At 44.9% G+C, this 20624-nt stretch overlaps 1 protein-coding gene across 13 annotated transcripts in view; it reads right to left on the bottom strand.

Moving 5' to 3' along the window:
- Fam120b (family with sequence similarity 120 member B) overlaps nucleotides 1-20624 on the bottom strand; it is a 46249-nt gene that overhangs the window by 23766 nt on the left and 1859 nt on the right. For 11 of the 13 annotated variants that reach the window (NM_001107466.4, XM_087553203.1, XM_087553214.1 and 8 more), the window contains 3 exon segments: nucleotides 7884-7985; nucleotides 9331-9511; nucleotides 16721-18102. In NM_001107466.4, the coding sequence (NP_001100936.2) occupies nucleotides 7884-7985; nucleotides 9331-9511; nucleotides 16721-18085 (1648 nt within the window). In that variant the 5' untranslated portion in view covers nucleotides 18086-18102. 13 annotated transcript variants of the gene reach the window in all.

Raw genomic sequence — 20624 nt, 5'->3', positions numbered from 1 at the left:
AGAGTCCACTGACAGCGGGATCGCCTGGTGCTCCCCTTGCTGAGAGCCCACTGACAGCGGGATCACCTGGTGCTCCCCTTGCTCAGAGTCCACTGACAGCGGGATCGCCTGGTGCTCCCCTTGCTGAGTCCACTGACAGCGGGATCACCTGGTGCTCCCCTTGCTCAGAGTCCACTGACAGCGGGATCGCCTGGTGCTCCCCTTGCTGAGTCCACTGACAGCGGGATCGCCTGGTGCTCCCCTTGCTGAGAGCCCACTGACAGCGGGATCGCCTGGTGCTCCCCTTGCTGAGAGCCCACTGACAGCGGGATCGCCTGGTGCTCCCCTTGCTGAGAGCCCACTGACAGCGGGATCACCTGGTGCTCCCCTTGCTCAGAGTCCACTGACAGCGGGATCGCCTGGTGCTCCCCTTGCTGAGAGTCCACTGACAGCGGGATCGCCTGGTGCTCCCCTTGCTGAGAGTCCACTGACAGCGGGATCACCTGGTGCTCCCCTTGCTGAGTCCACTGACAGCGGGATCACCTGGTGCTCCCCTTGCTGTGAGTCCACTGACAGCGGGATCACTTGGTGCTCCCCTTGCTGAGTCCACTGACAGCGGGATCGCCTGGTGCTCCCCTTGCTGAGTCCACTGACAGCGGGATCACCTGGTGCTCCCCTTGCTGAGTCCACTGACAGCGGGATCACCTGGTGCTCCCCTTGCTGAGTCCACTGACAGTGGGATCACCTGGTGCTCCCCTTGCTGAGTCCACTGACAGCGGGATCGCCTGGTGCTCCCCTTGCTGAGAGTCCACTGACAGCGGGATCGCCTGGTGCTCCCCTTGCTGAGTCCACTGACAGCGGGATCGCCTGGTGCTCCCCTTGCTCAGAGTCCACTGACAGCGGGATCGCCTGGTGCTCCCCTTGCTGAGAGCCCACTGACAGCGGGATCGCCTGGTGCTCCCCTTGCTCAGAGTCCACTGACAGTGGGATCGCCTGGTGCTCCCCTTGCTCACACACATAAGTCTAATATTACAGAAGCTACATGACAGAGCAACTGAGAGGACTAAGGAGTTATTTTAGCTCACAGCTTCAGAGGAGTTCACAACATCACAACAGTGACCTGAGGGAGTAGGAACACTGGACAGCAGCTACTCATGCTGCCACCCACAAGTTGTAGACATAGGTCATAACCCGAAGCAGGGAAGACCCACTGTTTCAGCCAGCCCGTACCTCCTAAAGCACTCACAGCCCTTACCACAGCACCACCATCCAAGGACCAACTGTTGAAACCATGAGCCTGTGGGGAATTTCAGATTTAAGTCAAAACAAACACAGACACACGTGATTTGTGGAGAATGTTCAGAAGCAATACAGACCATCCATGTGACATATGCTTCTGACGGTGGGTACCAAAGGCCCAACTGGGAACAAGACAGGCCCAGTGTGAGCATCCAGGGAGCTCATGCACGGCCCAGAGGAGCAGCGGACACTGTCCAAATGGTGGCACTAACAATAGTCTTAAGCAGAGAGTTCCCTGAAGGCGGGCATGAGCTAAGACTGAAGACAGAGGATTTAGCTGGGGTGAAGAGACTCTCAGGGACAGAAAACATCTCAGGTCTTTAGGATGGAACTACAGAAATGAAAAGGAGATGAGCACAAAGGGAGGCTGTACTTACGTCTGTGAAAGAGGACTGACTCTGGCTGAAGTGGGAACTGACTGAAACATCAAAAGGGAGACCGAGGCGGGAGGGGACAGACACAGCAACCCTAAGGGAAGCTGAGGTGGTATTCCCTGCACTAGAAAGCAGAGGCATCCATTGTAAAGTATGGATCTGCAGCGAGGCCTCCTCACAAGGACCAGTACAGTGCCCAGAATTGTAGGCAGAGAGCGTATGAGTGGGCAAGCCATCTCTTTGGTTCCTGGTTTTCAATGGCCGTCGTCACACTGGTGGCATGCCAGCAATGAATAAAAACAAGTATGGAACTGGTGGGCTCCATTCTCTCCTCCTAGACCTGGGTCTTTTTGCATGAGTAGCAACCACAAGACAACCTGGTAACCCAGAAAAACAGTTTCAACCCACCCTACTATACCCAACTGGAAAATCTTAGCAATCAGCCAGCGATTTGGTTTTTTTTTTTTTTTTTTTTTTTTTTTTTTTTTTTTTTTTGCGCTCAGACCAGGAGATTCTGATACATGCAAAGTCTGAATACCACCCAGCATCCTTTGACTGCTTCACCATTCATGGGCAATTAGAAAGTGACCTTGAGCAGCCTGGAAATGTGAGAGACTACAGAGAGCCATCAGAGAAAGACCACACACCAAGTCTCTCCTTTAAATTTATCTATTTATTCCTTTAAGGTATGTGTCTGTGCTTGTGTGTGTCTGTGCTTGTGTGTGTCTGTGCTTGTGTGTGTCTGTGCTTGTGTGTTTCTGTGCTTGTGTGTGTCTGTGCTTGTGTGTGTCTGTGCTTGTGTGTGTCTGTGCTTGTGTGTGTCTGTGCTTGTGTGTGTCTGTCTGTGCTTGTGTGTGTCTGTGCTTGTGTGTGTCTGTGCTTGTGTGTGTCTGTGCTTGTGTGTGTCTGTGCTTGTGTGTGTCTGTGCTTGTGTGACTGCATGCAAGAACCTATCAGCCTCTCTGGAACTGAAGTTACAGACTGTGGTGAGCTACCATGTAGGTGCTGGGAGCCAAAGCCAGTCTTCTGTGAGAGCAGTGCACTGCTCCTAACTGCTGGGCCATCTACCCAGTACCTCAAAACCAATTCCCCCACTTCTTCCTTTCCCTCCCTCTCCTTCTCTCTGTTCCCCTCTCCCTTCATCCCCCCTCTCTTTCTTTGGAAGGACAACTTTTATTGCATTTATGTTCAACAGGAAACTCAGCAGTGTACATCTAACCCAGTTTGGAGAGAAAGCTCTTTTCTGTCTTTTCCAGTTTGGTGCATCAAGGCACAGATCTTGGACCTAGGCTGTTGCCTCTGGGCAGATCTCATCACATCTGCCCCTGTGGTTAGTCCTGATAGCTTTCACCCGCTTAGCCAGGGCTACTTTGTCTTCTGGTTACCTTGTGTGAAGGCAATGACGGTGCATGCCTTCCTGTGGACCAGTGCTCCAGTCTGGCTTTCTCCTTGATGATCCAGTAGGGGATAACATCTTGCAACACAAAACAGGCAGAAGACTACTACCCCAATGAGATCTATATCATGGGTGGCCACCACCAGCTCAGACTTCCTGTTCTCCATGAAGGTAGTGACAGTGCTGACCCCTACTCAAAGGACAGGTGGTCCCTCAGTGGGGTTGTCCCTTAGTCAGCAGCTTTTCTCTCGGCATGAGACAACAATTCTGCTGCTGTTTTTCTTGCTGTCTTTGGCCTGCACTTGTGGGGGAGCTTGAGAAGCTGACTCAGTGTTTGACAGGCCAGGGGTGGACTGTTAACCGCAGGAGGGGCTTGCAGCCATACAGTGCTTCGCTGTCGAGGCTAAATGGATTGGGGTGAGATCTCTTAGTTCTTAGGCCTTTTTCCAAACAGGATTCACCATGCTTTGGGCCTCCTGCTTCTCTACAACAGCAGGTGCAGGGGCCACATTCTTTTCCTTGGCACTCTTTCTTTCAGCAACTTGGTGGGGTGGGAGAAATGGCCTCAAATCCCTTAATGTCAGAGAACTTCATTTCCGAATGCAATCAATAACTTGTTAAGAAACACCAAATGCCCATGTACACTAAATGTAGGAGATAAAAGGTTTTTGTCTCCAGATATCAGAAAAGAATCCTCCAGAGTATGTGGCCCCTCTGGTGTATCTACACAAAGGCTTTGTTATAGGACTGTTCTCTTCTTCCATGGGTCTCCAGTATCACCTTCACCAGGGCAGGGTGGGATGTGATTTGAAGAATGCCTAGATAAATTCTTCGGAATTGTGGGACAAGCAACTAACTGGTTGCTGAGACTGCCCCAAAATAGAGGAGATTTTTAGTTAAATAATTGTACTTTACAAGAAGTATGTTTAACAAAACAAAAAGGTGATCAGCTCAAGAGAGCAGCTCGTAGAGCAGAGAAATGTACACACACACTCTTGTCCATGCATGTCAGGCACAACCACACATGTACTCTCTCACGCACGCACGCACACACACACACACACACACACACACACACTCCCACACATATGTACACACACACACACACACAGACATGTAAACACACACTCCCACACATATGCACACACACACACGCAAACACACACTCCCACACATATGCACACACACACACACGTAAACACACACTCCCACACATATGCACACACACACACAAACACACACTCCCACACATATGTACACATACACACACACATGCAAACACACACTCCCACACATATGCAAACACACACTTTCATTCACATACACTTAGACTCATTCACACTGTGAAACACACACGCACACACACCCTCAGGCACTCATTCTCAGTTCACACATTCACATCCATGTTCTCATCTAGAGTCTGGGCTAAAACAAAGAACCAATGGAACCCCTAAATTTCATGCAGCTGGGGTATTTACGCCCAGAATTCAGAAGCCACAACATACACTCTGGTCTCCAGACCACAGTGAGAGAACATCAGCTTCAAAACCTAATTTCTAATGTGGTAAAGTCTATAAGGACAGTAGGTAGTACAGACCTTAGGAAGGATGGAGTTCCAAGGCCAAGGAATGGGAGGCCACTTCTGAAGACTGTAAGACATGTCTAGGGAGCTACAGTGGGGTTCCCCAAATAAGTACACAGCAATGCCCAACTGGTGTTCACACAGTTATAAACACAAGTGCTTAGAAGTGAATCAGAGGAGATGGGCAAACATGAAGATGGGAAACCAGAGCCTCTATGTACTCCTCATAAGCAAATGAACAGAAACAAGCAAATTAAGTGTCAGAAACTGTTAGTTATCTTTAAGGGTTTTCTCCTTGTTTATTCCTAAGATGAAAAAATAGTCTAACTAGAATAAAGCAAAACAAATTAAGAAAAAAAACCCCAACAAATATGGAACTGTCTGTCTTATGTCCACAGAGGATAAGAATAAAAGCTCAGTTTAAAAAAGGCAATAAGCGAGTCTGAGCTGGGTACACTTCAACTGGCCGTTTCTCATAATAAAACATTCACAGCTCAGTGACTAGAGTGCATTAGAACACTGAACCCTATCTATGCACAGCTAAGCTGACTCCACGCTTGGTACCCTGTTTCTATCTAGTGTGCTGGAAACAGTCACAATGGATATAAAAGGTGTAGGTGCAACCCTTATCTTATAATCCACATTTGTGACATTTACTCGACAGCTTCCTTCTGTTCTCTTTTTTCCCCACCCCGCCCTGCCCCTTCTGTTTTTGTATGTGGTCTACACTCATTTGTTGAGGAATGCAGAGACAGATAACCTTCCATGTGGTTGCACATGTTTGGGACACAGAAATCTTTCCTGACCTACTCAGGACAGGAAGAACTGAAACAAGAAAGTGGGAACAAAGTGGGTTAAAAACAGAACCATTTTCATGAAATGAAAGGCTTAATCTTCCTTATTCTATGACAAGTCTTCTAAGACTAAGCCCGTGGGAAGTCAGATACCCTATGTAGCCAAAAAGCACTGTTTACTTACTAAGTGCTAGACAACACTAACAGTTGTTCAAGAGACAGCTAGCTATATCAGCATATTCAATCAGCTTCCCCAAGCTTCTGTAATAAAGACTTACTTACGATTAAAAAACAACACCAAGAAGAAATCACCTGCATTTCAGGTTGTCTAGTTCTGGAAACAGGCATCACTATTCCCATACTCAATCCTCAGGAAACGAAAACCATAAATGAGGTTGGGGAGAAGCTGGAGAGGAAGCTCATTGGGGGAGAAGCTAGAACAGCAGCTCATGGAGGAGCCCTGCAGTCTTTAAGCTGGAGTACAAAACTAAATCCTGTCCTGGGTTACCAAAAAGCCATCTTTCACGAGGTACTGCCGAGCGAATGGTGTGCACACACATGCAAGCATGTAAACACAAGGGACCCAGAGGGGAATATGACTGTCAGTGAGCTCTTTGAATACAGCAGACCCACGCCTTTGCCCACTTGGGTTGCTTTAACAAAATACCACACACTGGGCTGGTTATAGCAGCAAAACGGTTTCTCAGGGTTTAAGCAGGGAGCCTTAGAGCAAACTACTTGTGTCTAGAGACAGCCTGTGTCTCCTTGGAGGAAAGAACAAGACAATTTCCTGTGGTGTCTTTCTATAAAGGCACAAACCCACCCAATCACCCACTCATTTCTCAAAGGCCCCCTGCCTGTCTTGAACCATCACGTGCCTGGCTCTGCTTCCAGTGCATAAGTTTGGAGGACATATTTAGAACACAGTAGACAGGAGTCTGCTTCCTTTTCTGTTTCCTTGTTAGCCAATATTTAATTCCTTTTTCTTCCTTCCTTTTGTCTGTTCCCTCCTTTCTGAACCTCCTCTTGATTTTTCTTTTTCCTTTTTGAGACAATGTCTCACTATCCAGCCCGAGCTGGCCTTGAACTGGGACCCTTCCTCCTCTCTGGGTACCGAGCTCACAAGCACCGCCCATTGCAACCAACTCTCCTTCCTAATTCTTAAGGAATCTCTTTATTTTTTCCCTGAAGTCCTTTACCTCCCTGTTCTTTATTGAAAACACCTGATTTCTTTTTTATTTCTACTTGTTGAGAAAGCAAAAAGGGAAAGGCCTTTAAAGAACTATAGAAATGACCCCTCAAAGTATAGTCTTGGGAGAGGCCTTTACAAAAGAGAAAGAACAGAGAAGGTTCACTGAAAAGGGAAGCACCATGTGGCAGCCAGTGAATGCTACTTTTCAAGAAAAGAAAAACTGCCATCTGACATGGAGAGAAGATGCTCAAGGGTATGACAAAGCATCTTTAAGTCTTTACGACGACAGGTAAAGATAGCTGAGAGGATCTGTCTGTATCACAGATTCTCTCTGTGAGGAGAATGCCTTCAGAGGCATATCTCACATACCTACCTCCCCCAACTTGAGGCCCCCACCTCCCACGTGCCCAATAATACCATCAAATTATGACTCTACCAATGGCCTAAGCCATTGATTAGGCCAATGCCTTCATGGTGCAGTCACAGGAAGTCTCAGGGAGTCGTAGAGATGGCTTAGTAGGTAAAATGGCTACATGAGCAGGAGGGCATAAGCCTAATCCTCCAGAATCCATACACACAAATCCAGGGGCAACAGCATGCCCCTGCAATCCCAGAGCTGGGGACATGGACACTGGGCAGTCTCTATGGTTCACTGGTCAGCAAGTCTAGTCAAATCAGTGAATTCCAAGTTCATTGAGAGACTCTGTCTTTAAAAAAACAGAATCAAAGTGGACTTAAGAAGATCCTCAATGTTGACCTCTCTACCCCGATCCCTGCCAATGGCGTCTTTCAGGGAACAGGAATTAAAATGAACATCAGTCAACATGTGTGGTGGTTTAAATATGCTTGGCCCCTGGAAAGTGGTACCGTCAGGTGGCCTTGTTGGAGGAAGTGTGTCACTGTGAAGGCAGGCTTTGAGGTCTCCTATGCTCAAGCTCTGCCCAGGACGGCAGAGGGCCTCTTGGCTGCCGGCAGAGGCAGTCTCCGTCTGGCTGCCTTTGATCAAGATGTAGAACTCTTGGTTTATCCAGCATCATGTCTCCCTGGATGCTGCCATGCTTCCTGCTATGATGATATTGGACTTAACCTCTGAAAGTATAAGCCAGCCCCAATTCAATGTTCTCTTTTATAAAGAGTTGCTTTGGTCATGATTTCTCTTTACAGCAATGAAGCCCTAAGACAACATGTAATTCTGCAAACAGAAAATCATAAGATGTATTCTTTCTGAGCTGACATCCCAAGATGGATAGCTTAAGGCTCTACATACCTTGAACGGTCATCTGCAGAGGCCTGACTAGGTCTGGGTGCTTCAGGGAGTTACCAGGGTACACAAACCACTCCTTGACCACTGGACCAGTGCTGGCTCCGTCTGTGTAAAGACAATGGGTCAGTAGGTATAAGAGGAGCACAAAGTCCTTGCACATCACTGGCCTCAGGACTTTTCCTCTCACCCCGGGGATAAACATGATCATGTCGACAACAGCTACTGCATTTCCCAAGTCACACTGCTTTGTGCAAAGGGGGAAATAATGAAAACAGAAAACCCCAAGCCAGCTGAAATTTTATAATAATTACACACCAAACACACAGAACTTTCGTTTTTAAAAGTCTGATGTGAGTTTTGTAAGTGACTTCAAGACCAGAAGGAATGGGCTGGAGAGATGGGTTGGTGGTTAAAAGGTCTTGTTCTTCCAGAGGACCTGGGTTCAATTCCCAGCACTCACATGGACACTCTCAGACACCTAAAGCTCCACTTTCAGGGGATCTGACACTCTCTTCTGACCTCCACAGCACTGGGTACACACATGGTGCAAAGATATACACACGAGCAAAACACTCATATATAAAATTTAAAAACTGTTTTAAAGATCAGAGAGGACTATCATAATCCGGCAGCAGTTCTTACTAAATGTTTTCACAACAGTGGCAAAGGAGGGAGGGAAGCAAATTGGGAAGACAGGGTAGGCAGGATGTGCTCACACGGCCCTGGGAATAGACAGTCACATCATGGATCCACCCTTCCTGACATCTACACTGAATAAACTGACCAAGGCTGTCTGTACCTAATGGAGTAAACTCAGTGCAGGGATGGACCGTCTTCAGTGACACCGTCCCACCTCTCTCCCTGCAGTGCATTTACGCTTTGAAAAACCTTTCCTATTTACCCTGTGCTTGTTTTTTCCTAGGGCTATTTAAATATGCAAGTCTGTTTGTATTTCTGGTTTCTTGCCTAAAACTTGGTGTGTGGAAACACTTGTACACATCTCCAAGTGTGTACAGCCTCCAAGAGGCTGTTTGGCCTCTTTATAAAGGTGGGGAGGAGAGACACTGATTTCAACTACCTGGGAAGGGGCTGGCATTGGGCAGGAGCAAAGAGCAAAGTTGATTCTAAACCATCATTGCTGAGATGCTCCAATCTGCTAACAATCCTCCTGGTTTGCTTGTTTGGAGGACCACGACTTCCCCTTGTTTGCTTGTTGTGACAGGGTCTCTCTCTGTGGTGCTGGCTGTCCTGGAGCTCGCTACACAGACTGGGTTGGCCTCAAACTCACAGAGAGAGTAACGATTTATGGCATTCATCTTTAACGGTGTTCTTCAGCAGATTTTATAGACAAAACCTGCCGTTTGCTTGTCCTAAGAGAATGCACTCTCCTTCATTTCTCAGAATCCAACTCCACACAGACTCATTGCTCAAACAGACCAGCTGACCTCACCTTTCCAGTCCTCCAGTAAGAGTGAGTAGACCCGCTGCCGGACTGGGCGGTAGATGAAGGCTTGGCTTGGGAGGGCTTGGTCCAGCTCGTCCTCCAGGGTGTTACTACACTCTATCTCTCCACTGCTCAAAATGTTGTACACTAGGTAGCTTTCTGAGTGGACATGATGCATCCTGGCAACCTGTTCAAGGATTCAAACGCAACAGATTTCTCCTTGAAAATAAACGAACTTTGGAGTTTTAGAAAGAAATAGTCAACACTACTTATCAGTTTAAAATACTCAAACAGGGAACTGTAGTTCAAATCCATGATGTCAAGTGACATTTATGCTTTGGTTTTGGAGTAACAAGTTCAAAACTTCACTTGTTTTGCCCTTCTCCTGCAATCTAGCAATCTTATACTTACCTGTGCAGAACCTTATTTTACTCTGTCTGCTCCAGGGCTCAAGACTCCTAATAAACTTATACTCACCACCGTCCTTAAATTAGGGCTCTCACAAAAGGGCTAACTGAGCTTCCAGCCCCACGGCTTCCTGACCTCCCACTTCATGGCCCTCTTGGGCTCACCTCAATCATGATCTCTACAAACCTCTCCCTCCTTCCAACTGGAGCTGACCACCCTTTGCTCATGGGGCTCAACTGTTACTTGTATGGCGCAGACTGGTGTTAGAAATTATATTCACTTCTTCAATTTTTCTCCCTCTCTCCCTTTTTTTATGTTCCACCGCACCTGGCTTCAATTATTAGCAAAAGCCATTGCCCAGCACATGTATCTGTCCTCTTTGTGTCACACAGCATGCCAGAAGATATAATTTAAATTTTCTCACTAAAGAGGTACTTTAGATCAAAAGGTCTATAATGATCTTCATGTAGGTTTTTTTTTTTCTTGAAGAGAACGAATCTCTTTATTGTGGGAACAAAGGTTATGCTCTGTCTACAGTACTACTCAGAATTTTAAATCTAACCTGTCTACCAAAAGGCATTTAAAATGTCATGTTAGGACGACTTATACAACCAAATCTTTGGATCTAATTTATATGCACCTATGTAGACCTAATTATACAGATTCAGTATTGAGATCTGAGTCTTAATCACTGGATCACTGTGAGGTTTAAATGAACTGATACACAGAAAGTACTTAAAATGTCTGACTCCTTACACTATCAATGAACAGCAATGATTGACTCAATACTAGTCAGTTACCTGTTCTTACTAGACACATGACAAAACGCCTGCTTAGCTGCTAGTATTTCTTTAAACCAAGGTGGACCTACCACCAGGTTTTGCTTTTGAGATGATGATAGAATTACAATGTTTCTCCCTTCTGTCTCTCAAAACCTTCACATACAGCCCTCCACACTCTTTCAAGTATAAGATTTCTTCTTTCATTAACTGCTACTGTGGGCACATATGTATTTGCATATACATATTCCTAAATATCACCTGTTGAGTCCATACTTACATGTATATTTTCAGTGAGACCATTTGGCACTGGGTAACCAATTGGTGTGTCTTTTCCTTGAAAATGAGAAGCCAGCCTATGTGGTAGTGGTGCACACTTTTAATCTCTGCAGCATTCTGGAGGCAGAGGCAGGCAGATGTCTGTGAGTTCAAGGTTAGCCTGGTCTATAGAGCAAGTTCCAGGACAGTTAGGGCTACATAGAGGGAGCCTGTCTCCAAAAAAAAAAAAAAAAAGAAAATGAGAAATACTAATGCAGTCTCCAATATAGATGTTCACAGATTTCATGGTGGTTTATTTTTTAATAGCAAAATTACTTCTAATTTTTTAAAAAATAACTTATTTATTTCATGTGCACAGGTGGGAGGGTGTCAGACTCTCCCTCCCCAGAGCTGGAGTTACAGAGGGCTGTGAGCTGCCATGGGTAGTGGGAAGTGAACCCAGGTCCTCTGGAAGAGCAGCCAGTGCTCCTAACCACTAAACCATCTCTCCAACTCCACTTCTAGTTTTTAACTCACTTTCACTTTTGACTTTTTTGTTGTTTGATTGTTTTTAATTTTTTTTTTCTTTTTTGAGACAGGGTCTCTCTACTTAGCCTGGCTGTCTTGGAATTCACTGTGTAGACAAGTGGCTGGTCTCAAAGTCACAGAGATCCTAGGATTAAAATAATGGGCTACCATCCCCAGGCCACTTCTTACTCTTTATTTTGTATTTTAGTTTGTAGTTTTATGGATTTGCCTAGAAAATCATAATGAGCCATATAATTGTACTCTTCCAATAAAATAGAATTTTGGCAATTACATATACTTTAAGATATAACACTCCCTTCTGAAGGCTGAGTGTTGGCAGCTAAGTTGTGCACTTGGGCTTCTTAACTCAGTTGTATTAACAGCACCCAGTGCTTGTTTCCACCCCGCCCTCTGGCTGCAGCTTAGTCATTATCAGGGCCGATACGAATGCAGTGCTCCATCTGATTTCTCGCCTGACAGAGAAGCGTGTGGTTCTGTATAATCGCTGTGGCCATGCCTGCACTGCTCCACGGGAAACCTTTCCACAGGAAACCTTTCCACTGGAAGTTATATCTGCTCATATAGGGCTAAATCACGCAAAATGGAATTCTAGCTGCCGTTAGCCAGGTTTGCAAGACTTAACTAGGGTGAGCGTGGGGGCAAAGGCAAACAGTTAAGTTCATCAGTCAATCCAGCGCACAGCTCTTGCTCATGTCTGTGAGGTCCTGACCTCTTCTCCTCTGCTGCCCTTTGCAGACCCCAGCAAGCAGTCTAGCTGCACCTTTGCAGTCGCAGCTGTCCATAATCACCGCAATCTCCCAACAGCTAAACCCAGACACCTGTGCTGTAGCAGCTCTCCACAATCACTAGAATAGTCACCTCCCAATCGCCAAACCCAGATGCACTTTGGCCCAAGCCCTATTTAAATTTTTTTTAAATTTTTTATACTTTGATATTTATAGTTTCCATGTTTTGACTTCCTATGTCCCTACCACCCATGCCCACCCTAATGGCCCACCAAGATAGCCAGGGACATCTGTGTGAGCATGGGTTTAAAGCTAGCCATTGAAGTTTGTTTGGTGGGCTCCACAGTGGCCATCCCTATTCCTTGACCTATATAGTACCTACGCTCTCTAATACTTTCGCTCCATAGTAGCTATGCTCTGTAGCACCTACGCTCTAGAGTATCTATGTTCTAAATAGTACTTACACTCAATAGCACCTATGCTCTATAGTATTTACTCTCTATAATACCTGCACTCTATAGTAACTATGCTCTATACTATTATACTCTATAGTACCTATACTCTATAGTACCTATGCTCTGTAGCACCTATGCTCTATAGTACCTATGCTCACTAATACCTTTGCTCTGTCTACACTCTATAGTATCTATGCTCTGTAGCACCTACGCTCTATAGTACCTATGCTCTAAATAGTACTTACACTCAATAGCACCTATGCTCTACAGTACTTACTCTCTATAATACCTGCACTCTATAGTAACTATGCTCTATACTATTTATGCTCTATAGTACCAATGCTCTATAGTACTTATGCTCTACAGTTCTTACTCTCTACAGTACTTATGCTCTATAATTCTTACTCTCTACAGTACTTATGCTCTATAATTCTTACTCTCTATAGTACCAATGCTCTATAGTACCTATGCTCTATAGTTCTTACTCTCTATAGTGCCTATGCTCTATAGTCCTTACTCTCTACAGTACTTATGCTCTATAATTCTTACTCTCTATAGTACCAATGCTCTATAGTACCTATGCTCTATAGTTCTTACTCTCTATAGTGCCTATGCTCTATAGTTCTTACTCTCTACAGTACTTATGTTCTATAATTCTTACTCTCTATAGTACCTATGCTCTATAGTCCTTACTCTCTATAGTACCTAAGCTGTTATCACTTTTCTCCTCTTATAACTGCTTTCTCTTCATTCTCCTTGTTGTTCCTTTGCTGAATATTTAAGATTCTATCCTACAAATTTTAAGACACATAAAAAGAGAATGGCTTCTAATTGTCTCCTTCCTCCTGGGAATAAAACTTCAGGCTTACATAGTGTGCACACGTCAAAGGTGCCGCATTCCACTCCTGTGTGGTAGAACTCAATCACTTCCTGAAAATGGCCCTTCTCCTCCCTTAGCTGCTGCAGCTACTGACTCGGGGGTTCCAGGAGGAATTCTACAACCAAATGCAAACCTATTTACTGTTAATTTCACTTCTAAGCCAGTTGTAGTGACACACACCTGCAAGTCTAATACTTGGGAGGCTTAGGCAGAAAGATCGAGAATTCTGAAGCGGCTGATACCCAAAATTCTTTTCCATATTTTTCTTTGAATTGAAAAACATAAATTCAAATCTTGACATCAGCTCTTTTGTTATTTTCTTGGTGCCAGGGGCTGAATCTAGGGCCTTGCTAAGTATACGTTCTATGGCTGAGCTACACCCATCTGATATCAGAACTTTGATCATGCTATTGGATCATGGAAATGCCACAATCTGTTGCTCTCCTATGTGCCCCTCCCAGGCCCTCGGCATTTCCGACTAACACATAATGCATAGCAGAACTGCTGCTAACCCTCTACTGGCAAGGGCTCTTTCACCTATCTTTAAAAACTATTTAGTTTGAAAATGAGTGTGGGGACCCCCCCACACCAAAGAGCACCATGCAGCGCTCCTCTGACTACCGTTTCCTAATTCTAGCTTGTTTATCCAAGTTTGTCTTTTACTTAGGTTTCTGCAGAAGTGAGTTTAAATCAGTTCTTTTCAGTATAACTGTAGTAAAACCGTATAGATCTGTTCTTTGCAGTATAACCAGTGTGTAAAAACCATCATTCAATCCCATCACATTCTATTTAAAAGCGTGCAGTACTGCTTCACTAGGTACAGGAATCAAGTACTAAATTCTTTCATAACAAGTGAGGTTCCCTGTGTGGTCTCTCCTACGCTGTCAGGACCACCCTTACTGCAGGAACTGAGAGCGCTACCCAAACTGTGGCATTAGTAGGAGGCAGGAGGTCCCTCACAAGCAGACTTTGAGTCAGAGAACGGGTGGGAAGGGGGACAGATGAAGACAGAAGTCAGCTGGGTGGCTGCAGTTGGCAAGGCTAAGCCAACATCACCTCCCTCTGGGACAGCCCAGGCTAAGCCTGTGTCAGGTATCACACAAATGGCACACAGGAGACCAGGAGGAGGCAGCTTCATGGGATCCCGTTTACTTCTGTGCTCTTGGAACTCCTGATCAATTTCATCTCTATGTAGCCAGGTCAGATCCAAAGGCTGGGTGAGAATCCTGGCCTTAGTAATGGGTATCAGGAGCCTTGGACACCTCTGCCCTCACGTCAGAAGGGAGCTGAGAGCTTCTACCTCCATAGCGGTGGCCCAATGGCATAACGTGAGCGCTGCCTTCAATAAGACTCCTTAGATACAAGGATCTGAGGACAATCTTTGCAGGATCTGTACTTGAAGTAGCATTATCACATCTAATCTGCGTAATAAAACTGAAGGTTAAGCAAAGTCAAACTCACCTTCTTCCTGTCCTAACGATCACCAACCCTTCCCACCAGGCCACACATACTTCACTACTACCCAGACTGCCAGCACTGCCCTGCAGGTCTCTTCTACCCTTCTCTTCCACGAAGCACTAGCAAAGCTTCCCAAGTGCAAACAATCAGTTTGCTTTCTTAAATTCTTAGTATTCGTCCACCTATGAGTCGCTTAAGGAGTGTGAGAATCTACATTTTACTGTAATTGCTATTAGTTTACTTGTCACAATCCATTAACAGAAAAGAGGTCAATGGCTTTTTAAAAAGGAGAGACTGATGTGCTTGTAGCAGGGACAGAAATTACTAAGGAGCTAACTTACAGCTGGGGGAGAAAGGCATTTAGCCCACAAATATTTAAGGAGGAGCGGCTATAAAAAGACAGTATGGAGGTGTAAGACATTTGGCATTGGGAAAACTCAGGGCCGGTCTATAAGAGAGCTGCTGATCACATAAACAGATTCCAACTGAAGCCCACAGACGGCTGGGTAAGACACACTTTTAACAGAGGCTGTAACAGAAGAGACTGGTAAGCATTAACCAGGAGAAAGTTCGTGGCAGTTGCCCACGAGACGGGAAAGCATGAACAATATGGTGAGGACCACATAACCAAAGGAAACGGAAGAAAATCAGTGGGACACGAGGCTAGAGACAGGCAGAGGCTGGATACTGTTATTTCTTGGCTACATGTTTTTGTTACAAGATAGTAAGGATTACAAGAAAAATACAAGATAAAGGACTTGATTTCTCCACACAGCATAGCAAATGAACTAAAAAGGGTACATGTTTACTCAGGAGAAGTTCTTGACAATTAAGACAGTGATTTCCACAAGAGATAGCTGAAACCAGGGAAAAAGAACGCTGGAAGAAATGGATACTGCACAAGTTGAAAACCCATTTAATATAAGTAACAAGAAGTACAAAGACTGGTTATGGAAAGTGAGAAAGCCAGGTGGGTGGCACAGGACTTTAATCCTAGCACTAGGGAGGCAGAGGCAGGCAGATGTCTGTGAGTACCAAGTCAGCCTGGTAGTGAGTTCTAGGACAGCTAGGGATACACACTGAGATGGGATTCCTATATCTGTATTCTGAATGGTGGTGACAGCATCGTAATACTAACACATTTGTGGGTAAATCATGCTTGGCTCAGAGTTTGCAAGCTTTGGTCATTTCTGTGGATCTCCACCTTATCTATATGACCAAGATAACAGGACTGGGGATTTGGCCCAAGGGTTTTAAGCATAGGCTTAGTGCGAGTGAAGCCATGGCAAAGATAGGCATGACTAGAAAAGTATCTATTTTACAGGGCTGTTCTAAGTAAGAGTTGACAGAGAAAAGCTAAAGCCTGTGTCTCTTGTGGAACTGCACTTTGACTTAATGTTAACTTAGTCGGCAAAAGCTCTTAGCATTTACATTTAGACTGTGGCTACACCCTATCCTTTCCAGCTTTCCTTCTCCTTGAGCCCTAGGCTCCTGCCTGGATAGTTTACCAGTATGCCTCACATTGACACTAATCTGAATCACTACATCTGCAGGGTTCCTATAACACCCCCCACCCCCCGCGTTTGAATTATTCAAAGCAAATGTGTCCTCCAGAGGGCCTGACTCCATGGGGAAACCTTCTCTTTAACTCACAACAGTCTGTCCTTAGAATCCTACAGCTCTTTCCCATCCCGTTCATGAGACAGTATCAAATGTATTTATGACATGGTTTCATATATCTTCCTAACTAGACTCAAGAGGTTTCTCGTCTGGATCCTCCTACGGTCCTCCCTGCAGGTAACAAGTGCTCCCGATCAAACCCGTTAGTAGGTATACTTTCAATCATGACATTGTAGATGAGGTGGGGGAGGCACATCCACTTGCCTTTAAGATTTCAGACTCTGAAACCATGGTTGCTTGCTTTATTTCCGGTTCCATATCCATGGCATCTTCTTGTTTAACTTCAGGGTATGTACACGTGAGTGCTTCTAGATTGCACTTGGGGTCTATTTCTGAAGGTGACTTTTGCTTGCTCTCTGGGTTTGTATACAGGGGAACCTCTGGCTTGGATTCAGGATCAGTGCACATGGGAACCTCTGGCTTGGATTCGCGATCCATGCACAGGGAAGCTTCCTGGTTGGGTTCAGGGTCCATACACATGGGAACTTCTTGCATGGACTCGGGATTAGTGCACACAGGAACTTCTTGCTTGAATTCAGGATCTATGCACATGGGGACTTCTTGCTTGGATCCGGGGTTTAAACTCGCCATTTGCTTGTCTGTTATTATGCTTTTGGGTTTTTGAACTAACCATGGAGATTTCTGCCCTGGCAAAAGGTACGATGTTACTCCTTTATAAAAGAGAGCTTTGTTTGGCCCCAAGGGTAGCATCTCTTCGATCTTCTTCTCACCTTGATACAAATGAAGAACTTTGGAGATATAGTCGGAGACGGCTAGGATAATATTTCCTTTTTTGCCTGCATTCTCTTTCACAGAAGCATAGGATGACAAGCACTTGTACCGAAAGCTTTCGAACATGCCCTCTGGAGTGATGTCATTGCCAAGTAGACAGGCCAGCAGAGGGAGGTCTGACACACGGAGGCCCAGGCTCTCACAGAGCTTCTCTCGACACAGCAGGATGGTTTGGAGACTCTCCAGACAGAGGTCACCAATTGACAAGTAGGGGCAAGTGTCATAAATTAAGTAGTCAGTGTCTTCCCCAAGGATCCCAAGGCAGTTGTGCTGCAGGCCATAAGAAGCCACCTCGTAGTCTGCCTCCTGCAATGAGCAGAAAGTCTCCTGGCCCAACGACTTCAGGGCGAACCGCGTGAATATGGCCAGACCGGAGGGGATGAAGAACATGTTCCTGCCTGGCTGCTCTCTTTTTGACTTGATATAGTGGAAGATCCTGGATATCTCCCTGTTGTTTTTAAGTCTTCGCTTTACCCACTCGTCTCGCTTGCCCGGCTCCACCGTGCCGTCAAAGAAAAAGATCAGCTTGATGCCAGCAGATGTGAAGGCCGCGAGGAAGTCTCTCAAAGCCGAATAGTATTCTCTCCACTGGCCGCCGCACACCCAGGACTCTGCTGTGTACCAGTATCGGAGACAGCACATGGCGTCCACCACAATGGTGGGCGTACTTCCAGGGTACTTGGTTCGGTGACTCTCTGCCAGCTCGTGGAGATTGACTGTTGTACATATATGTGGGCAGGTACTTCCCACAAACCCCTGCAAACCTCTTACACCCATAATTGGATTTTATGAATCTGCAAAAATAAAATAAATCCACGATTAGCGACTGTGGCATTATTTCTAGACACTCACCAACGCAAACACGGACAATATTTAATGTTCTAAAAAAAAAGCGTTTGTCACCAAGCTCCATGACACACTGACTAGGGGTGTTTTCAGTGGAAGTACCGACGACGTTTTATGAAGCATACACTAATTTCTATAGTGGGACTTTCACAAAGACATTATACATTATATATCTTTTAAAATTCCACTTACTAGTCAAGGCATTCCTCAGTTAAATACAAAGAGGCAAAGTCTTTTTATTTTATTTATTTCTCTGGGGGAGAAAGGGGGTGGGAGGTGGTATCCATACATGTGTGGTACATGTGTGGTATGCGTACATGCCATGGTACATGTGTGGTATGCATACATGCCATGGTACATGTGTGGTATGTATACATGCCATGGCACATGTGTGATAAGTATACATGCCATGGTACATGTGTGATAAGTATACATGCCATGGCACATGTGTGATAAGTATACATGCCATGGCACATGTGTGGTATGCATACATGCCATGGTGCATGTGTGGAGGCCCGAGGACCATTCATGTACCCTCTCCTCTATCATGTGGGTCCCAGGAGTTGAACTCAAGCCATCAGGCTTGGCAGCAGCCATTTTTACCCACTAAGCCATCTCATCAGCCTGAGTGAGGTTTTTAAATGGGTAATTATCTCCCACCTAGGACTTGTAGAAGTTAATTTAAAAATCCAAAATATAGATTGAAACATGGGTAACCTTCAAAGTACTAATTTTTTGTTTGACAGAGTTTCACCATGTAACATAGACCAGGCTAGCCTTGAACTTATAGAGATCCACCTGTGTCTCTCTGGTGAGTGGTGGGACTAAAGGAGTGTTCCATCACATCCGACTTGAATTATTTTTGATAACTAAAAGTAGACACAGACACACACACACACACACACACACACACACACACACACACACCCTGATGGAAAAAAAAAAGCAGACTGACTTGATGCACATAAAATTATAGTTCACTGATAATAAATTTGTAGTGATGAAAGTGGACTAGTGATTGTCACAAATAAGTAATAATAATAATAATAACAATAACAACAACAACAACAATAAAGTTACTGCATTGTAGAAAGAGGCTGACATGATCTCCCTTCAGATGGGAGGTTTATTAAAGTTCTAGCTGGGATGGCAGCCGTAAGCAGCCATACGATGGGGCAATGGACTGGGAGAGTGAGCCTTCAGGTCCAAGCAAGAGGTTCATTATAGGAAGAGCATGACGGGGTGACTAGACCAAAGAACCAGCGTGTTCAGTTCCCAGAGTATTAAGAGAACTATAGCATGAAACCATAGGTGGCATGATAGGGTCTTAAGGGAAGACAGAATTCTTTCTGATTACAAGAAACAAAGGGAGTTTCTGACTGCAATTTTATGGCTCTGTGTGTGTGTGTGTGTGTGTGTGTGTGTGTGTGTGTGTGTGTGTGTGTGTATGTGTGTGTGTTAATTCCATACCATGTGACCTAGCCTACTCGCCAGGAGTCATAGGCATGAAGGTACTGAATAAAAGTATAAAATTATTATTCTTCAAGGTTTTCTTAGATTTGGTGTGAGGGGTGAGCTCCTTTCTATGAGACACAGGCATGCAGTGGTCTAATGGTGGTGCTCTGATGGAGGCAGACAGGAAAAAAAGCATGTGCTAGGACACACGTTGGAAGTGACAGGTATGAGTATGCCGATAGATATATTTTAATGCAAATGTTAAATCAAACAACCTAGGTAAATGTTTCAAGCGCACTCAGTAAAGGTATTAAAAAGAGACTTATTAAAAATGTACTATACTAAATAGTTGCAACATTTGAGATAGTGACTCTATGGAAAACTGAAATATAGATTTCAAACAAAATAGTTTAAGAGTCAGAATGCAGAATGTGGGAAAGTATTTCCGAATTCTTGCCTTAGTAAGATGTAGTTACCTAAGTCCTTGTATAGAAATAAAAGACATTCTTCAGGCAGACAATGTCCAGCAATAGTAAAAATAATTCCAACAGAAACCATGCATCTTAATGGTCTATTTTTCCTATGGTTTTTAAAAAACATGGCATCAACCCACTAAATTCTTGATAAAATATTAACAACAAATCCTCAATTCATAAAAAGCAACACAAAATAATGCCTCTTGAAGACCTAGGGCAGAGAGATTATCTTGCCTTTACTGTGTATGCACCAGCCAGGCATGCACATGTGCAGACACGCAGACACACACGCAAACACACACACACTAACCTGTGAAACAAACTTTCTGATGGGTAGCAAAAGCTTTAAGCACCATCATACCAATGAAGAAGCTGTAAAAACTCTAGGCTTAATTAAAAAGGCACCCTCACAGGACTACCATTTTAAGAATTTACTGGTTACTACCTACTGGTAGAATTTGAGGCTGTCATTAGCAACTTAGACATCAAAAGTTGGGTGAAGTTGGGGATTTGGCTCAATGGTAGAGTGCTTGCCTAGG

The sequence above is a fragment of the Rattus norvegicus genome, chromosome 1 (assembly GCF_021556685.1).
Source record: "Rattus norvegicus strain SHRSP/BbbUtx chromosome 1, alternate assembly SHRSP_T2T, whole genome shotgun sequence".
Taxonomy (NCBI): Eukaryota; Metazoa; Chordata; class Mammalia; order Rodentia; family Muridae; genus Rattus; species Rattus norvegicus.
Note: the sequence above shows the minus strand (reverse complement) of the source record. Positions and strands in the feature narration are given on the sequence as shown.